Source organism: Cyanistes caeruleus, chromosome 13 (assembly GCF_971803275.1).
Source record: "Cyanistes caeruleus chromosome 13, bCyaCae1.hap1.1, whole genome shotgun sequence".
Classification (NCBI taxonomy): domain Eukaryota; kingdom Metazoa; phylum Chordata; class Aves; order Passeriformes; family Paridae; genus Cyanistes; species Cyanistes caeruleus.
In genome coordinates, this window is record NC_141713.1 from 17,266,528 (window position 1) to 17,283,971 (window position 17,444).

Here is a 17,444-nt window from a genome sequence, read left to right on the forward strand (position 1 = left end):
CTGGCATTTCTCACTGAGATGATTTGCTGATTGTCTCTGTAGTATGGAGAACTATCAAAGTTCTACAAACTATAGATTTAATAAATAAATATTAACTATAGATAGATTAAATAAATAGATTAACCTATAATACTGGCTATAGTATCTCAGGGATATTGTACCTGTGACACTGACCACTGCTTGAAATTAAAGCAAGAATTACTTTATTTGGTAGCTCTTCTGTTTATAAATGGCAGCCAAACTTAGTCCAAGTCTGTCATTCACTATTTCTGGTAGTGACCTGTGTTAGAGTTTACATGGTTAATCAGATTATTTCAAGAGGCATTTCAGGGTGGAGTCACCCCTGTCAGAAACATTACTGCTTATTCCTGAGAACTGTGTAGTCATTGAACTTGTTCAGGCTGTGTACCTTCACATTCCCATTTTGTTATGCCAACAGCAGTGTCTCCATTTGGAGTTTTCTTTCTGTTTTTCTCAGGTTTCCTTTTTAGTTAACAGCACTATTCCAGTTGATTAAGTTCAATAAATCTTGTCCTGTTCCTCATGTTTTGAAATAGTATCAAACCTATGGCCTTACTTAGAGGAGTGTTTTTAGGTAAGTGTCCTTCAATACAGTCTCTGGTTTCACTTTGGTATCTTATCAGACTTAGATCATAGTATTGCAAAGGGTGTGTTAAAATTATTCTACAGCAAAGTATTTTGCTTTTTATTTCAAGGCAAAGGACTAGTTTGGATTGCTGTAAAACATTTTGTATTTATGTCATCTCTTCAATGAGAAACTGGATATTAATATCTCTCCACCCATACACAAAATTCCTATTGAAATTCTACATCCTTAAGTGACCTGTGCAGATAGAATGGGGGTTGTGCCAGTTCCAAGTGGAAGCAGGTTTGCCCTAAACAGATACAGGGCTGTGATGTGCAGTGATATCCTTCATCCTTTAGCAATTCTGTTCAGGTGATGTGGCTGACTCAGTAAACTCCTGCTTCTCTGTTGGAAAGAAGCATCTTCTGCTGACAAATACGCTGCTGCTAAACCAGGGTTAGACGCTGCTATGAAAGACTTGAAAAGGTTGCTGCCTACAGATAACTGCAATTGATGGGAGAAGACTTTATTTTCCCTTAAAACCAGAATGGATGAAAAGTTACTACCTGTGAAGGTTTAGACAAGTTGGGTATGTAGAGAGTGAGTGTATTGGAACCTGGGGCAGTTCTTCAAAGGCATAGGATTTTCATATTGAACACGCTCCTAGCTAATACCTAGACAGGTGGTAACATCTTTAAAAGGTTGTTTATTTGTACACAGAACTAACCACATAATCAATGAGGCATTCAGTTCCAACCATGGATTTTTTTTTTTGTACATTATTGGATATTCTGTAATGAGCTTGAGACCTTTGTCTCACAGCATATGGATGCCAGGACTGTGTAAAAGCATAAACAGCTTTATCTTGATAATATGTACTTTTTAGCTAGGGCTAGATATACCTGAGGATTTTAGAAAAAGCACTCATGCAGCTATTACTAAGCATAACATGCAATAGAAATTGACCAGGTTTAGTATTGTTTTATTTAGCTAAATAAATAAAGTTAAGCTAACAAAAAAATTACCAAAAGAATAGCAAGGGTATTAATTTCTCTTTTTATGTCAAAACTGCAATTGGAAAAAGAATATTGCAAAAAGGAGTAGGAAGAATCGTTTGTGTCTGGAAGACAAGACCTTTCTGACACTACAGTCTGGTTGTGTGATGTGTGAAAGGCTGTAACCAGTACTTCAGGACTTTAAAAGATGGTTGTGTCCTCCCTACAAGGTATGAAGTGCTCCTAAAATATCCTAGGAAGCCACAATGGTAGGCATCAAATAGAGAAGCTGGCATATGTTGAGGTCTCAATCTACAGTAAATTTTGCTCATTTCTAATGGGTTGCTCACGTGAGTTGATACGGTGACCTTAGAACTGGGATTGTTTTGGTCCTTGAAAGAGCTCTCTGTGCACTTTGATGGTTAAAGAAGTTTTGTAGGAAAAAGTAAGTTCTTTTTACTCAACGTCCTCCCTCCTGTGAGCTGCTCAGGAGGTGTTGTGTATTGATGCATTGTTGATATCCTCAACATGTAATTAAAATTGCCATTGTTAGTAAGAATGAGGTGTGATGGTGCCCTGAGCAGTCTGTAATAGTGCTGTTTCTTGTAGATCAGCAGAGGCTATGTGCCTTGTGAGGTGGCTGAAATTGAGTTTGCTGCATTAAGGACCTGGCTGGCAGGTATAAATTCTTACCGAGTTCTTGTTGATCTGGACTATTTCCCAGTCTGGTTTAGCTGCACAAACAGTTGTCCTGTCACAGCAGGGGCACAGCAGTGAGTGGGAGCTGCTGGATCCAGCAGTGCTGGCAGGGCCCTGGCTGGTACTTGGGACTGACCTCTCCTGGGTGCAGTGCCTGGGGTGGCACCAGGCCCCTGGGTCTCCACGAGTGCCTGAGTTGTTAGTGATAGCTGGACCAGACTTAATTGTGAGGAGTTTGTGTACTTGTAAAATCTGCCTCTTTCCTGGAGACTGCAAGATGCAGAGATGGAGGTAATTCTTTAAAGACTATTATTAATAGGAAAGAAAGAGGAGGTAAAATTTCTTGATAGGAACAAATGTTTGTAGAAGTTGATTAACAGAAATGACTACTATTTTAGTTATGCCTCAGTGTGGACTTTTTTCAGTACTGTCAGGTGATTTGCCTTTATGTAGTTTTGAAAGGTTGTAAATGCCTGAATTCTTGGCTGGAGTATTTGGGGTCTTTTTTTCCTTTAAATGGTAATATTCTGTTTTTAAGAGACTATACAGTTGATGATTTAGTATGTGTTCTACTGTGTTTCTTCAGCTACAAGTCATATAGGAGAATCACAAATGACCTTTCACCAGTAGCTCCTAGAAGACAACTGGAAAATTAAATGACTGATTATAGTAAGAAGACACTATTTAGCATTTAATCTTCGATCAGTCTGCCTGTATGCAGTACACACTTGAAGCTAATATGATCACAATGATTCTCAGTTGATATCAAGCATACCAGTTATTGTATGTCTCACTGATGTCTTGTGTCCAGCTGTAATCTCTAAGCGTGATATGAAAATAATGACCTTATATGTGGGGTTTTTTTTCTTTATCTCTTGTTTACAAGTACTGTAGAGCAGCTCATGATTTATGAAGATTTAGTATAAACTGTATTCTCCTTTCAGATCTCAATCTTTTGCCCTCTTAGAGCAGAATAATTCAATGCAGTTGTAGATCTTGCAGTTGCTTCTTCAGTGTGTATTCGGGAAGGCAGGAACATAAGCTCTGTTAGAACTTGTATAGTGGCATTAGAAAAAAATCAAAGTGTTCCTGAGCAGTGGTGTTCAAGATACCACAGGCTTCCTTGAATTTTTGAAGTAGGAAATAATTGTGGTAACAGTTGTGTTATTTAACTTTCTAATGGTAACCACTGGTTAAACTCCATGGTGCTGAAATTTTGCATGTGGGGGACATGCAGATTCCATCCAGCTCTAATCTGAAGGCCTGTGGCTAAGCAGCATCAGGGCAGCTGTGTACATTACTGTGAGGGGGGAGCTTGGGAGCATGGTGGTTGGAATGCTCTCAGGTGTGAGGAGCAGCAGGACCTCTCTCAGCCATGGGTGAGAATAAAAATTCTTCTACCTGCAGGTGTATCTGGAGTACAGGAAGTTTGCAAGAGAAAAAGGTGTAAAAGAGGAGGATTCCTTTCAGAGAGGGGAAAGGGCACAAATAGAAGGGGATGCTGAGTGATTTGAACACTTGAAAGATGTAAATTCCTGAAGTTAGAGGAAGAAGGGGAAGCCTGGATCTTCTGGGTGACAACAGAGGTGATATCAGACTTTGCATACTGTGGAGTAACTGTGTAAGTGATAAAGGTGAGAGCAGGTCTGCAAGGAAACTTTCTGAATTTAAGTTGATGAGAGGAGGGATATATCACAACTTTGTTATAACCAGTTTTTCTGTTCTAGCCATACTAGAAGCCATTTCTTGTTACTCTAGCTTTGTGACACTCTTGCTTATGATAACTGGCTGGTATAGTTGCAGAAATAACTCTTGATAATTAGAAGGAGTCGATAATTTGTTTCAAGTAACCAGACTTCCTGCAGGAATTTGGACACATCAGATTCTGTGCTGGTAGTAAAGAGAGTATTGCAGAATCAGATTTGCAAAATACCTTTCTCTTGAGCCCATATGTGTAGCTGCTCATAGGTAAAGCACTGCCAACTTGAGTGCATGTGTAATATGTGCATTAAAGAGAACCCCTTGTGTGTCTGAGGGCTCCCAAACAACCAGCCTCTGACAACTGGCAAGCTGAGGGTGCAAGTGCACAGTGGGTTTTTGTGTGTGAGGAGCAGGATAGCTTGGTCCTGCTGCTGTGAGGTGCTGTAATAAAAACCTGGACATAGTTTTGAGTCTACAGCCATGTTCCAAATCAGCACGTCACTTAGTCTTCAGCAGTGCTGTGTGCTTTGCTCAGTTTTGAGTGTGGAGGATGTTTAACTTTTTTTTGTTGCTATTAACATTGGCAAAGCAATGTTCCTTAGCTCCCATAGGTTGGCCCTTCACGATAATGTACATTTTCAGAGACTATGTGATGCTCCAGAACAACTTACTTGCTATGCTGTTAATACAGTCCTGTAGTGTTGAGTTGTGTTTGAGCAGCAGTTCAGTAACATTTGGTGGATTTTTAGTTTGGGTCTGGATAAAATGTTGAGTGTTTGTTTTTTTTCTGTGAACCTCCTTGAGTGGAGAGATTACATGCTGCATTATGATGTGGTAAAATGCTACTTCACAGTGATGAACAGTAACTGTGTTTTATCAGAAAAGTGAAATTTTTTTCTTTGATACTCCAAATTAATATTTTAAGTCTGTGTAGTTTTGTTCCACTGGACAAGCCTTTTGCTTGGTATAGAGAGAGGATGAAGTTGTGACAGCTGATAAGAGAATCTGATAGACCTGTTTTTCCCAGGGTTATATAGAATTTTATGTATGGGGCTTGGCAGTTGTGACATTTTGCATAGATTAAGTAATTTGAAGAGCAGCTGGCCTCAAGAACTTGACCACAAGAAATGTAAGAATTATAATGCCACATTTGCCTTCATATTTGTGACCATTTGAAGTGATGATCTGTGCCTTTGCTACTTTGGTTGTAGATGCTTTGGCTTCTTACCAGGTAGTGATGTTTTGAGCAGTGAGAGATGTGTGTACCAGGACAGAGAGATATGGAAGTAAAACACTAAAGTGTCTTAGATTATTCCACAAACTTTAAAATTATTGGCCTCTTGTATCTGCCTGTTTGAAAGCAGCAGCTACTTAAGTTTTCAAAATTTTTTTTTTCCTCAAAATGTTATTTTCTATCTTGGGTGTATAGAAGTTCTAAGAAGTTAAAAGATTCCATAATACTTCCAAGAAAATTCTATGGGCTTGGGTTGAACTAATGAATTAGTGCAGATTACAAACTGCTTGGATTTTGGAATAATTTGTACATAAGTGAATTGCCATTGAAATACTGTCCCTGTTGAAATTCCTTCATTCTGTGGTCGCTGTCAATGAAGATTGGCACTTACAGAAGCTGCTGAATCTGTATATTGCAAGAAGTGTTGTATGGTGTAAAGTTTCAGTTGATTCAGAGCCGTGCTGTGGTCCCTGTGCCCTTGTGCAGAAGGCAGCTGGAGAAGGTGCAGTGTCAGAGTGCCACGTGTGTGCCTGTGACACCTGATGTGACAGTAGGGCAGTGGCCCTTCTCTCAGAAGGGCCTTGTGACAACAAAAGGGGTCCTCAGAACCATTCTATATACTTGCAACAAACATTTCCTCCTAGTTATTTTTGTGGTAGTCTTCTCCAGTCAGAACTTGTTCGTACAGAGAACTGTATTTTTGTTTTGTTCGTGGTCGCAGAGTGAATTTTACTGGCATCTATAGAGTGGTGGTTTGTTACAGTCTTTCTGCTCCATGAGGCACATACCTTTGACCCTCCCTTCTAGCATGGCTGTGTTTAATAACCTGAACAATTCTAAACCAGGGTACTCTGCTACACTTGCCTCCTTCCCTAGAGGTGTGTGGGAGAGGCCAGCTGTGACCCTGCTTGTTGTGTTGATTTAATGCGCTCCTGAAGGTATTGGCTTCTGCAGCACTGAGCGTATTAGCAGAGCTGACATAGGACAGGATTAGGGGATTCTTTCACCTTCTTCCTGTAAAGGTGCAAGATGATTAAGCTCTGGCAATCCCAGAGATCCTACCAAAGGATGGTGCTTCACCTGGGATTGTGTACAGGTTGCAGCTGTCAATACAGCCATTAAATTTAGGAGTAGAATTGCAGTAATTTTGTATGTTGTAGGGAGAGATGGGTATTTCAGAGAGCTGAACTTGGTGAATACCAAGTGCAGGACTTGGTGTTGTGTGGTGGTGAGCAAGTGTTCTCACTGAACTGAGCCTGTCAGGCTTTAGGGAGGGTGGACGAAAAGTAAAGCTATACAGGCTTGTCTTCAGGCAGGTGAACAGCATGTTATATATGGTTTTAAAATTCAAGAGGAAAAGCAAGTTAAAGTTTACCTCTTGTTTGGTAGTTTAAAATTCACTTTGCTTCCTTGCTACCAGAAATACTAAATTGCATTTTAAACTCTCCATTGCAAATACTTTTCTTATATTTTAGAACTCTGGATCACTGACATCTTGGAGTCTTTAAGAAATGACAAATTTTTCATATCTAAAAGCGCAAATGTTAGAGAATTGTAATGTTCAATGACTTGATCTATACAACACAGCAAATGGTGATGTCTGACTCTTTGAAAATAAAAATTTGGGGAGTTTAAGTAACTGGAGGTTTCTGGGAAATAGTTTGATTTGGATTACTTTCAATGAAACTGATTCTTCATGCTTTCTTCTTTCTTAATTGTTATAAAGGATTGGTTGAGAGGGCAGATGACAATCTGCTGGCTTTTAAAGGTTCTTAAGCCTGTGGATTTCACTGGCACTTGAGCTGCCAGTGGTAGAAAATGCTTACTGCTTCTTAAGCTGCCTTTGGAAAATTTGGCCTCTAATAATGGGAAACAATCTGTCAGTTGTGTAATCACAACTAATGCTGTTTTAAGTAGCTGTAAGTACTAGTGTTTTATGGACACCAAGTTAAACATTAGCTTTAAGAATATCTGCCTAAATCCTGATATTTTTGTTAATATTAACTTTGTGGGTTTTTTCTTCTAAAGGCAGCTTGATACAGATGGAAAAATAAGTGGTGAATGATTGACTAACAATTGCAAATAATGTGTACTAAAGTGTAGCTAATTGTTGTTTATTCTTCAGTGTTTATTGAATGTTCATGTAGGATTTATATATGACCCTTATTAAGGCCACCTTAATAATGATCTGATTCTTCTGTTTAATTAAATGGATGAAGTTGGAAAGACATCTGTGATTTGAAATCAATTATTTGGCATATGTCTATAGAGGCAAGTGTATTCACCTTGAGAAGATTATATTGGACCTCTGAGATGTCTTGTTCCATTAGGATTTACTTCATTACCAAGATTTGGGTGAGCAAGAATGGTCTCTTTCCAGCCTTCTCAGTATCTGAGGTGGTTAGTTTAAACCTGGGAATTTGATGTTCTGCTTTTTGTAAAAAAAGAGAATGAAGAAAAATTTTGGGACTGAGAAAGTGAATATTAGAAGGACTGTTAGGAAGATTAGCTAAGTTTTAGTTGTATCTGGTATAAAAAGTATAGAACTAGGTTCTGTCTATGATGGGGATTTTGTGAAAACAAAAAAAGAAAAATAAAAATGGTTTGAATTTGTTCAGACAGTATGCTCAGGATTTTTAAAAGAAACCACCCCCACACTTTTTTCCATCTAGCATGATCAGGAAATTAAAGAAAATTAAGAACTGTCACTTTGTCATTGTATTTTTAAATCATAATGCAGTAGCCATGTGTTTAAATGTGTTTTCCTACCATTTAGCTGTGAGAAAATGGCTCAGTTGTTTACAAAGAGAGATGATTATTCTTTTGCATTGTAGCAAACTGCAGGTAATGTTAAGAGTGAGATGTTTTGATTTAGCAACATCACAATTCTAACAGTATTGTAGTAATTTAGAAATGTCTTGTTTTAAAAGTCTCTTACATCAAAATTGTGTCACTGTAGCTTTAGAAAGCAGGATAAAGATTATATAACATTGCAAGGAAATGGCCTTATTGTTAAGGATGAGGAAGCTTAGATAGGATATACTTAGATGACAGATCCTGCCTGGGAAAAGCTGTCTTACTGTGTGTGTTCCTAGAATCTTCTGTCACATTTTGCTGCTTTTTTTTTTTTTTCCCCTTTGGTTAGCAAAGTTGTTGAATGTAAGAAGAGCTCTTACAGAGGATGTAATGGAATGCCTGAACAGTGAGATCCCGTGTGTATTCTTCTAACACAGTGGTTTTCCTAAATGATTTTGATCAGTTTTGAAATTGTTCCCATGGCAGGAGTGCAGGGTTTTATTCCCTTTGTATTTTGTGTGTTTATTAGCAGGCTAAATTCTTTTGCTGCATTCTGTCACAGAAGCATTTGCCTTGACAAAGCTCCCAGTCTGTCCTGGTGCTGATACAAAGAGTCTCTAGAAGTGATGATGCCATGAATTGTAATTGTATCTGTGCTGCTGTAAACATGCTGCCTTTGTCCTGCCCCATGTGGGTGAGCTGTGCTGTCACCACTGGCCAGTGGGCACTGCTGTGCCCCACAGCACCCCCTCTGCAGAAGAGCTGCTGCCTTCGCTTGTGGAGAGCAGCAAAAAATGCAGCAGTTACATAAAACATCTCCAATACTGAATATGGTGAGAGCTGTGCAGCTGAGAGAGATCACAGAGACAGAATCACTGCATGGCAGCTCTCTAGTGAAAGGCCCACAGTAATGGGGCTTTTTAGCCACTGATAATTAATAGTAAAATAACTGCTATTTTAGGGTTCCTCTCATATGTTGTATTTTAGAAGCCTTACATGACACAGCTCAAATCCGCCTCTTTTCTCTATAGCATGTAGATACAGAAAGAAAAAAAAAAAGCTGATTTAATTCTCTCAACAGAATTAGCTCACGTGAAGTTCAGTTGTTTAACCTTACAAACCACAAGCTTAGCTTTAAGTTGCCTGCTGTGGTTATTACAAACTCATGAGCCTTTTTATATCTCAAGTTCAGAACGTTTGAAGTTCATGTGTGAATTCTGTATTTCAAAATACAGTGACTCATATCCGCGTGGAAATCAGCTGTTCCAAAAATATGGATTACTTACAGATCTAAAGAAACATAATGGCATTTGTTTTTTAATTAAATTAATATATTTATTGGTAAGCGTGACAAATTAAGCATTGCCACAAAGTGAAAGCTTGACTGAATTTGTATTTTAATATTAAGTATCTGTTGTGAAAAAGTTGGAATGTGCCGTTAAATAGTCATATTCCAAAAATCTAAAACTTGAAATATTTTCTGATAAAGCTGAGTAAATATGCTTGTAGTATTAAAGAGGAGCCTTACTGAGAAGTGCATTCTTCTCATTCATGTTTCAAAAGCTAGATCAGACTAAAAATTTAATAGTTAATAATTTTTAGGACATAGTCATTCATGGGTGCTATACACTCATAATCCAGGCAGTATTGAGTCCTTGTAGGTTTTCTTGCCTTCAGGAGGGCTTGTTTTCAGGGCACAAAATGGAGTTGAGTGTAAACCACGAGTAAGGACTGTCCCTCAGAGCAGGAGGGTAGCAGCATGTTCAAGTAGCCACTGCAGTGTATTTAAACTCATGGTGGAATTGCTTGATCATCAGATCTGCACTGTCAGTCTTGTATCTGGCTGATGTACATGTACATGCTGCAAGTATTTTGGAGGTGATAATTATATAGGCCCCCAGACTGGAATAGACACTGGTTACAATAAGGAATGTCCTACTGTAGGACTGTTCTTTAGGTTGAAAAAGGAGAAATAAAATTGTCAGAAAAAAGGAGTATAGACAGGGAAGAGTTGAGTTCCACTCTCTAAGCAGTCTTCAGATTCCAGATACGATTTGGAAGAGAGGACCAGCAGGTGCTTGTCTTCTATAAATCTTTGCAATTAATAGATTTTTGGAGGTCTGGACTAACATATTTTAAAAATGCTTGATTTAAAAAAAAAAGCCATAAATACCTGTTAGCAGAATGGTGCATATGTGCACAGTCCAAATGTGACTATATCTGGAGAATATTTTTATTCTGTTGAGTCTGAGGATTTTAAAAAACAGATGGCTTGGTGAATCTTGGAAGGGATTTTGCTTGCTCTTTGTATTTCTTGAGGAGAATGTTGGTGTAATATAAAGTCATGGTAGTAGTGTTTCCCCTACTGTCTTTTTCTTAACTTCATGAGCTGCTCTGAGAAGTTTGGGTCTCAAGAACAGCTGGGTCAAAGAAGTATTCAAGCAGTGGGGCTGCAGTTAGCAGAGATTCCCTCATATTGTTCCCCCTGCACAACCAGGTCAGTGTGCAGTGGGAAAGGCTTGAGGTGAGAAGGTTGCACCAGTGCAGAAGACTTCACAAGTAGGTTGCATGTTATTAAAAGTGAGTGAGATGTTAGCAGTATGAAAACTGAAATACCTTTAATGAAATTAACTCCTAAAAATAACAGTTTAGAAACTCAGTGGCAACGGAGAATTCAGTCTTGTTTCTCCCACAGAGATAGTGGTTAATCCATTAAATGAAACTGAGAAGAAAATACTCAAGTACTGTGTTGTGTAAAGAAAGTGATTAAACCACATCTGTTAGCCTGCCTTAGCCATAAATCTTGGCAAGCTGAGTACTTGACTTTTTTGCTAGGTATTATATGAGATGTTAGGCCTTAGTTAATCAAGAATAGATATTCCAAGGTCTCTGCTTTGTAGGGGAGCAACACAAGGGAATCTCTGCTAACTGTGGACCCACTGCCTGAATACTTCTTTGACCCAAGCTGTTCTTGAGACCCAAACTTCTCAGTGCAGCTCATGAAGTTAAGAGAAAAGCAGTAGGGGAAACACTACTACTAAGTGACTTCAGATTGCACCAACATTTCCATAGAGAAATACAAAGAGCAAGCAAAGCATAGTATAGTGTGTATTGTGTGCTTTGAAGTGAAGATGAAAGATGTGAAGAGTTTGTCATTTCATAAAGATACTGGGAATATTATGTATTCCTTTAAGAAGTTTGTAGCTGTGATTTAGAAAAAAAAAATATACATAAACTTGAGGGGATTGAACTTGTTAAAAAATAAGTTTATGCAAAGGCTTCAGTTTCCTGAAGATGGGAATTTTAGACCGCTGTATCTAGAACTTCTATGGTGTATGGTGTCAGTCTGTTTTGCCAAAGCTGATGTCCTGTAGTCATAAGGGTTTGTTTATGGGGTTCAGAACTTCAGATAGAAGATCAGTTAGGAAATACACTTTATTAAAAGCCAGTTCTGACATGCTTGTATTTTTCTCCAGTTTTCAAGCCTTGCCTGTTAACTTTTGAAGATTGAAACATAATTTATTGTCTCTGGAATGAGAAAGATGGATTTTTTTTTCCCTTTTCAACAGCAGTGAGGGAAATGAATGAAAATTCCCTCATTATTTTGTAAGACCTGGGGATACAAAGATAATATCTGTGTGATAAAACTGAGGTTCAGCAATTTGTCCTCAGCTACTAAAGTTTAATTGAAAGGGTGAGAAGTGGAGAATGCTTTAAATAACTAAAATAAATAACTAAAATCAATGATATGAAGGTACACTTACTGTTGAGTTGGAAGCTACTTGGTATCTTCCATCCTCACAATGTCACCAAACCTGTGTGAGGAGAAAATTGGAATTGGTTTTTGAAACATCTGAACAAGAACCAAAGGGTTTCTGTTTACCTTTCTGTAGCAGGGGTCTGCCAAGCACCTTTGGAAGGGCTGCATTCCGTGGCACCTTAGTGGCACCCGTGAGCTGTGTCTCTTCCATGGGTTCCATGTGCCCACACCATGGCTTGTTGTGCAAAAAAACAAATGGAGCACACTTGTAATCCTGTGAGCCCATTTGGTGTCACCTGGCTGTGTCCTGGTGCCTGCTGGCTGTGGGACTCTCTGGATGGAGTGGAGTTTTGCCATGGGCTTTCCTGGATGCAGTGTATTCATGAGAAATTTTCAACAGTGGGATATCCTCTATGAGCCTTGGTGGTACAAAGATAAAGTGGCAGATTTTGGCACTGTGATGTGCCAGTTAAACTGTCCTTCAAGGTAGGACATTTGAGCTGTATTGCTTTTGCCTGCGGGTTGGTGCTAGAAGAGTTTCAATAATCCTGTTTGAGGAGGAAATCTAAAGACTCCAAGTTTTATTGCTTTCACAACTTTTCTATGCAAGCAGCTGTGTTATTATGAAAAATCAGCATCACTTTTATTTTTTGACATGCACTACTTGTGGTTCCATTTTTTTTGCTAATAATCACCCATACCTAAATATATTTAAATTTGACCCTCCTGCTCCACCTGCCCCCAAGGTTTTAAACATTTCAGCACTGCTTCTTATGTATATCCATCATCTGAGACAAAAATCAGTTGAAATACTAGAAGAACGAGTTGGATGGATTTCTTTCAGTTTCTTTTGCATTGCCTAAAATGTGGTGTTAAAAGCTTCTGTGTTACCTGACACAGAGTAAGATTAAAGGTGGTATTAATACTGTGTTAAGAAATTTTGGGGGTAAATGATTTTTAAAAGCTTTGGGATTTTTTGTTTATTTGTTGGGTCTTGTGTTGTTTCTCTTTTTTTAAACAGGAATCTTACCCCTCTTCATCACCAATATGGTTTGTAGAATCAGATGACCCAAACCTGACTTCAGTCTTAGAACGTTTAGAAGATATTAAGAGCAATACTCTGGTGAGTGAAGTATTTTTGTTATTTTGGGCATTTACTTGGCCTTGTGTGTTTACTTGACTTTGTCACATTAACAAGTATAGGTCAACTAGTTCAGTTTTAGGGTTGTTTGGGGGATTTTGTAAACACAACTTTCTCTTCCAAGAAAACTTATGAGCTAAAAGTAATCCAAAAGATTTGAGGCAAGAAGGAGAAGATACCTTCTTCTAGAGAGTAAGCATTGAAGTAAAGTTTCAACCCCAGTAATTACAGTGTGAAGTTTTCTGAAAATAATGAAACAGCAAAGTGGGTAAAAATATTAAAACTGCTGAATAAAACAGGTGTTGTAGAGTTTTCTTTGCACAGAAGTCAATTCCAGAGGCAAAACTTTGTACTCTTGAGAATGTGTAGTCTCCAAAACATGACAATAATACCAAGAATTCTTGGTTTCTTGAATTCTTTCCTTCTTTCAAAGGAAACTTGGCCTGATAGCTTCTGGTTCATGAAGATGTTCCTTAGCAGTGTTGCAACTTTGGACAATTGCTACTTAAAGGAAATATTTGTATACAGATTCTGATGGTTTTGGATTTCAGAAAACTCAAGCATTATATCTTACTTAAATACCCTTTTCATGTGCCAATGGGAGCTCAAGGGAAGGGCACATGAATACAAAAACTAACTTCCTATTCTGTGTAGGAAACTGTCCTTAAACAATGCTTGGAAATAAATTTAAGTACAAATGCAGTTTGTGCCACAAAAAGGAGTATTGCAACCTGCTGACAAACTCAGGTAATCTTTATTAACAGATGATACTAGCATTTTGTGTTTATTTTGGTGGACATGAATGGGATGCATACAAAACAAATCAGTCTGCAGAATACTGCTTATTGTATGGATTATGTGCTTAGTATTTGTCTGGTTTGGGAAAAATTTGGAATGTTCTTTCTTAGGAAAACCTACTTGTCAGGTTTACTGGGATAATATTCATCTAGGATACTCAGCTTTAAATAAAAATGCACAAGCGTCTTTCTGAAGATAGTTTAGGATGCATTTGATTTCTAGCAGAAATAATTAGGAAACTAATAAAAGTGAGTCATTGTGGGCCTTGCCATAATTAAAAACAATTGTAGAGGAGCATTAGTGTTTTCATGAATTTTGCTGGATTTGACTGTGCAAGGTGTACATATCTGTATTTTCTATTTCAGTCTAAAATTTAGACTGAACTACATTCAGAAGAGTATTATAAATCTTTGTCTGGAAAGACACAGAAAGGGGCACTAGCAGACAATCTGGCCAAATGAGCTTTTTTGCTTTAAGACACTTTTCAGAAGATTGTGTAGCTTGAAGCTGGTGTGGCTTGATATTCAGCCTAAAGGTTCTGGACAAGATATTTCCTGTGTGCAATTGCCTGCAAGAGGCTGGAAAGCTTTGTTGTGTACATGCATGGGACTTGCTGTGCTGAGTTGCATATGCACACAGACTGCTTATGTAGCTGGTAAGAAAACAGCTTCTGTTATCAAGATTGTACTTGCCCATGTAAAAGCTGATGAGTTGATGTAATAGACACCTGTGATGGCCCATTGGTTTCTCAGGAATCCACCCTGCATCGTGCTATGCCAAGGTGAAGGCAGATGGGAGTGGCTGAGGAGACAAATACTTGCAGTACAAAATCTGACTGCTTGTTTTGCTCAAAAGACATGACTTGAAACTTCTTAATTGTGGGGGTTTTTTTCCCTATAACTCTTCCCCATGGAACACTCTCCCTTTCAATGGCATGGAGCAGCTCACACAGACTTCTGCAGCAGAGTAGGAAGGGATAAAAAATCCAAATGCTTCTAATTTATCACAGTCTCATAAAAATTCACTTTGTTTAATTTAAAATCATCTAGAATGTTTCAAATTAGCTTTCTTTTAATTTACTGCAGGTGAAAGATCATCAGTGCCATATTGGTCTAAACTCAAGGTTACTGGAGCAGTCAAATTTTGAATGGGAAAAGGCATTTGACTCTTCCAGGAGCTCAGCTGTGCTAAAAGCAGTGCTAGCACATGTACCCTGGTTTAGGCTTTGGTATGCCACTGCCCTTTCTACCTGCTTTGTAGCATGGGACAGGTGTCAGCTGTTGGGAAACTGAAGAACATGCTCTTCAGGCATAAATGTTTGACCTGTGGAAGCCTTGTTGTTTGACATGGTAAAACAAAAACTGGTTTCTGATGTTGAAATCATACACGTGTTTCCTGGAAAATCTTCTGTGGATCTGAAACTGTGTTAGTTACCTTGCACCAGCCATGCTACTTTTGCTATGAAAACTTTTCAAAACACTGAAAATGTTGGAAGGTTATTAACAATGTGATCAGCATGGATATCATCAGGTTTGGACAGCTTAGCTGCTTGGTTGTCAATTTTGGACAAGTTTTAGTCAATAGATGAGGCTACAGAGTTTTTAGCCCCTAGTGTCTCCTGAATTTCCTTCTGAAAAATCAGCCAAACTTTAGACTTCCTGAGTATGAAACTGCCATCTGCCTTCTAGTGGCTGTGCTGTGCAAAAGAGAGATCTTACTGTGATTCCCTTTTTCTGTTTAATATTATGGAAGTTACAGGATGCAAGTCTGAAGCCTCAAATGTCATTTCATGAAATGTTAAGTATAGCTCTACACAATTTTGGAGGATTGCTTTTTGAAGAGAATAGGGAAATGTGCTTAAATTGAGAGAGTCAGCTTTAATTCTTAGACTCTCGACCTTAAACTTGCCTGGAAGATGTCAAAAGTTAATACACAATTCCTGGCATAAGTATGTTTACAGCTTGGATAAACTGCTCTCTTGAAGTACTCTGCTTCTGTGTTAATATTATAGATTAAGTCCTGCATGGAGGCATTTCAGGGAAGAACTTTGACTCTTGCAAACTCTGTGTGGCAGCACCTATTTCTGCACTGGGAGTTGCAGAGACAAAATGCAGAAATCAGCTTTGCTTTATTTTGAAACTGCCTGAGGCTGCTGGTTGTGGAGGAGGCCAGGTGAGGTACTGTCACTGTTACCTGATAACCAAGTAGTGGGCACACTCCAAGTGACAATTATTACTTCCATCTGTTTCCATTTGTATCTTTATTCAGCACTTTCTCAGTGGTATACTAAGACTTATTGATGCATTTATTTTTATACAGATATTGTGGATATATGTAGAGACACATAGAATAATTATTTCCATGCTTAAACTGTACTTCTTAAATTCATTTTTCTTGGGAATCAGGAAACGGGGCATTTCATAGTGAAGCCAGCAGGATATTAATCTCATCAAAGGTATCCTAAAATTGTTAATGCTTTCATACTGCATTAAAAAGATCTCTTCATACATTAAAAAAGCTTCCTAGTGTAGGCTGGGTTTCAGAAAAAAATTGTTCTAAACTGTTTTCACATGTACAGGATGTTAAGATAGGAAGCAAAATTCCAAGAGGTGCTCATGTTCTAAACCAGCATTATGGTGTCCAAAAGAACCACCAACTTCTCAGAACTCTTGAAGCATTAAAAATTATAGAGGGTGTGTATTCTAATGGTGTAATTTTTGTTATTTTGCTATTAATTATAATAAATATAACAAATTTATTAATGTACTTGATGATTTGAGGGTTTCCGTTCTGCAGGCTCTTCACATTGCTCCTTTACCCTGTGGGTTATGAGTTCTAGTTGCTGTTTACTTTGTGCTTTAGGCAGTTTATATTCCTACTGGTGTACTGATAGCTCACTTTTCTTCAGTGGCCTCCAAGTGTGTGTTAAGCATTCATTTTACATTAGTCAAGCCTGTGGAGTTACCCTGGAAATACATTTAAATTATTAATACATGACAGAAATCTGCACTCCCTTTTGATAATCTGTTTGTGTACATACCAACACATACCAAACCATGCCAGGCCCTGCTTAGAGCACAGGGCTGGATCAGGTGTCTTCCAGATATGCCTTTCAGCTGAAATTATCCTGTGATTTTTCATACAGATGAGCAGAGAATAAAGGATAACAGTGATGGTGATCCATGGCAGAAAGATCAATGGTATTAAATCAATTCCTGTGGAGGAAAAATGTAGCAATAATGAAGAAGGGTGAGAGGGTTGTACAGACAGGATCAGCTTCTTGCTCTGCCACCACCTTTGCAAATTGTAGACACTGATTTTAAATAAGCTGCTGATCTATAAAAATGAACTGCAGTATGAGCTGCATTAAGCTGACCCTGCAATGTAGAATCCTGCCAAGGAAGGGGATCCCTGCTCTCAGCAGGTCTTTGCCTCCCCCTTCATGATCAAATGGTGCTGGTGTGCTGAAGCACACCAGGAATTGATCTGCCACAAAGCTGATAAGTTGCCACATAGTAGTGTGATCTGTGGTGCAGTGGAAATGAGAAGGTGAAAAGCTGCTGGAGGCCCTCCCCAGGCACAGCTGTAACTCAGCCCAGGCTGTGCCAGCACCTTGTTATTTTGAGGGTGCTGCTGTTCCTTGCTTGTGGTGCTGTGCTTGGAAGTAAGGGAAGCTTACAGTGTATTAGGCCCTGGCTGCAAAAATCCATTCTGAATTTCAGTTCAGCTGACAG

The 17,444-nt window shown here is 38.6% G+C and overlaps 1 protein-coding gene across 7 annotated transcripts in view; it reads left to right on the forward strand.

Moving 5' to 3' along the window:
• Window positions 1–17,444, forward strand: part of UBE2Q2 (ubiquitin conjugating enzyme E2 Q2) — a 46,241-nt gene that overhangs the window by 3,438 nt on the left and 25,359 nt on the right. For 3 of the 7 annotated variants that reach the window (XM_086849361.1, XM_086849360.1, XM_086849364.1), the window contains exon 2: window positions 12,793–12,894. The exons of 2 other annotated variants lie outside the window; for them this stretch is intronic. In XM_086849361.1, coding sequence (XP_086705487.1) covers window positions 12,793–12,894 — 102 coding nt within the window. Of the gene's footprint in view, window positions 1–7,489; window positions 7,571–12,792; window positions 12,895–17,444 lie in introns of those variants that run through there. 2 more of the 7 variants (XM_023934225.2, XM_086849362.1) reach the window with 2 other exon arrangements.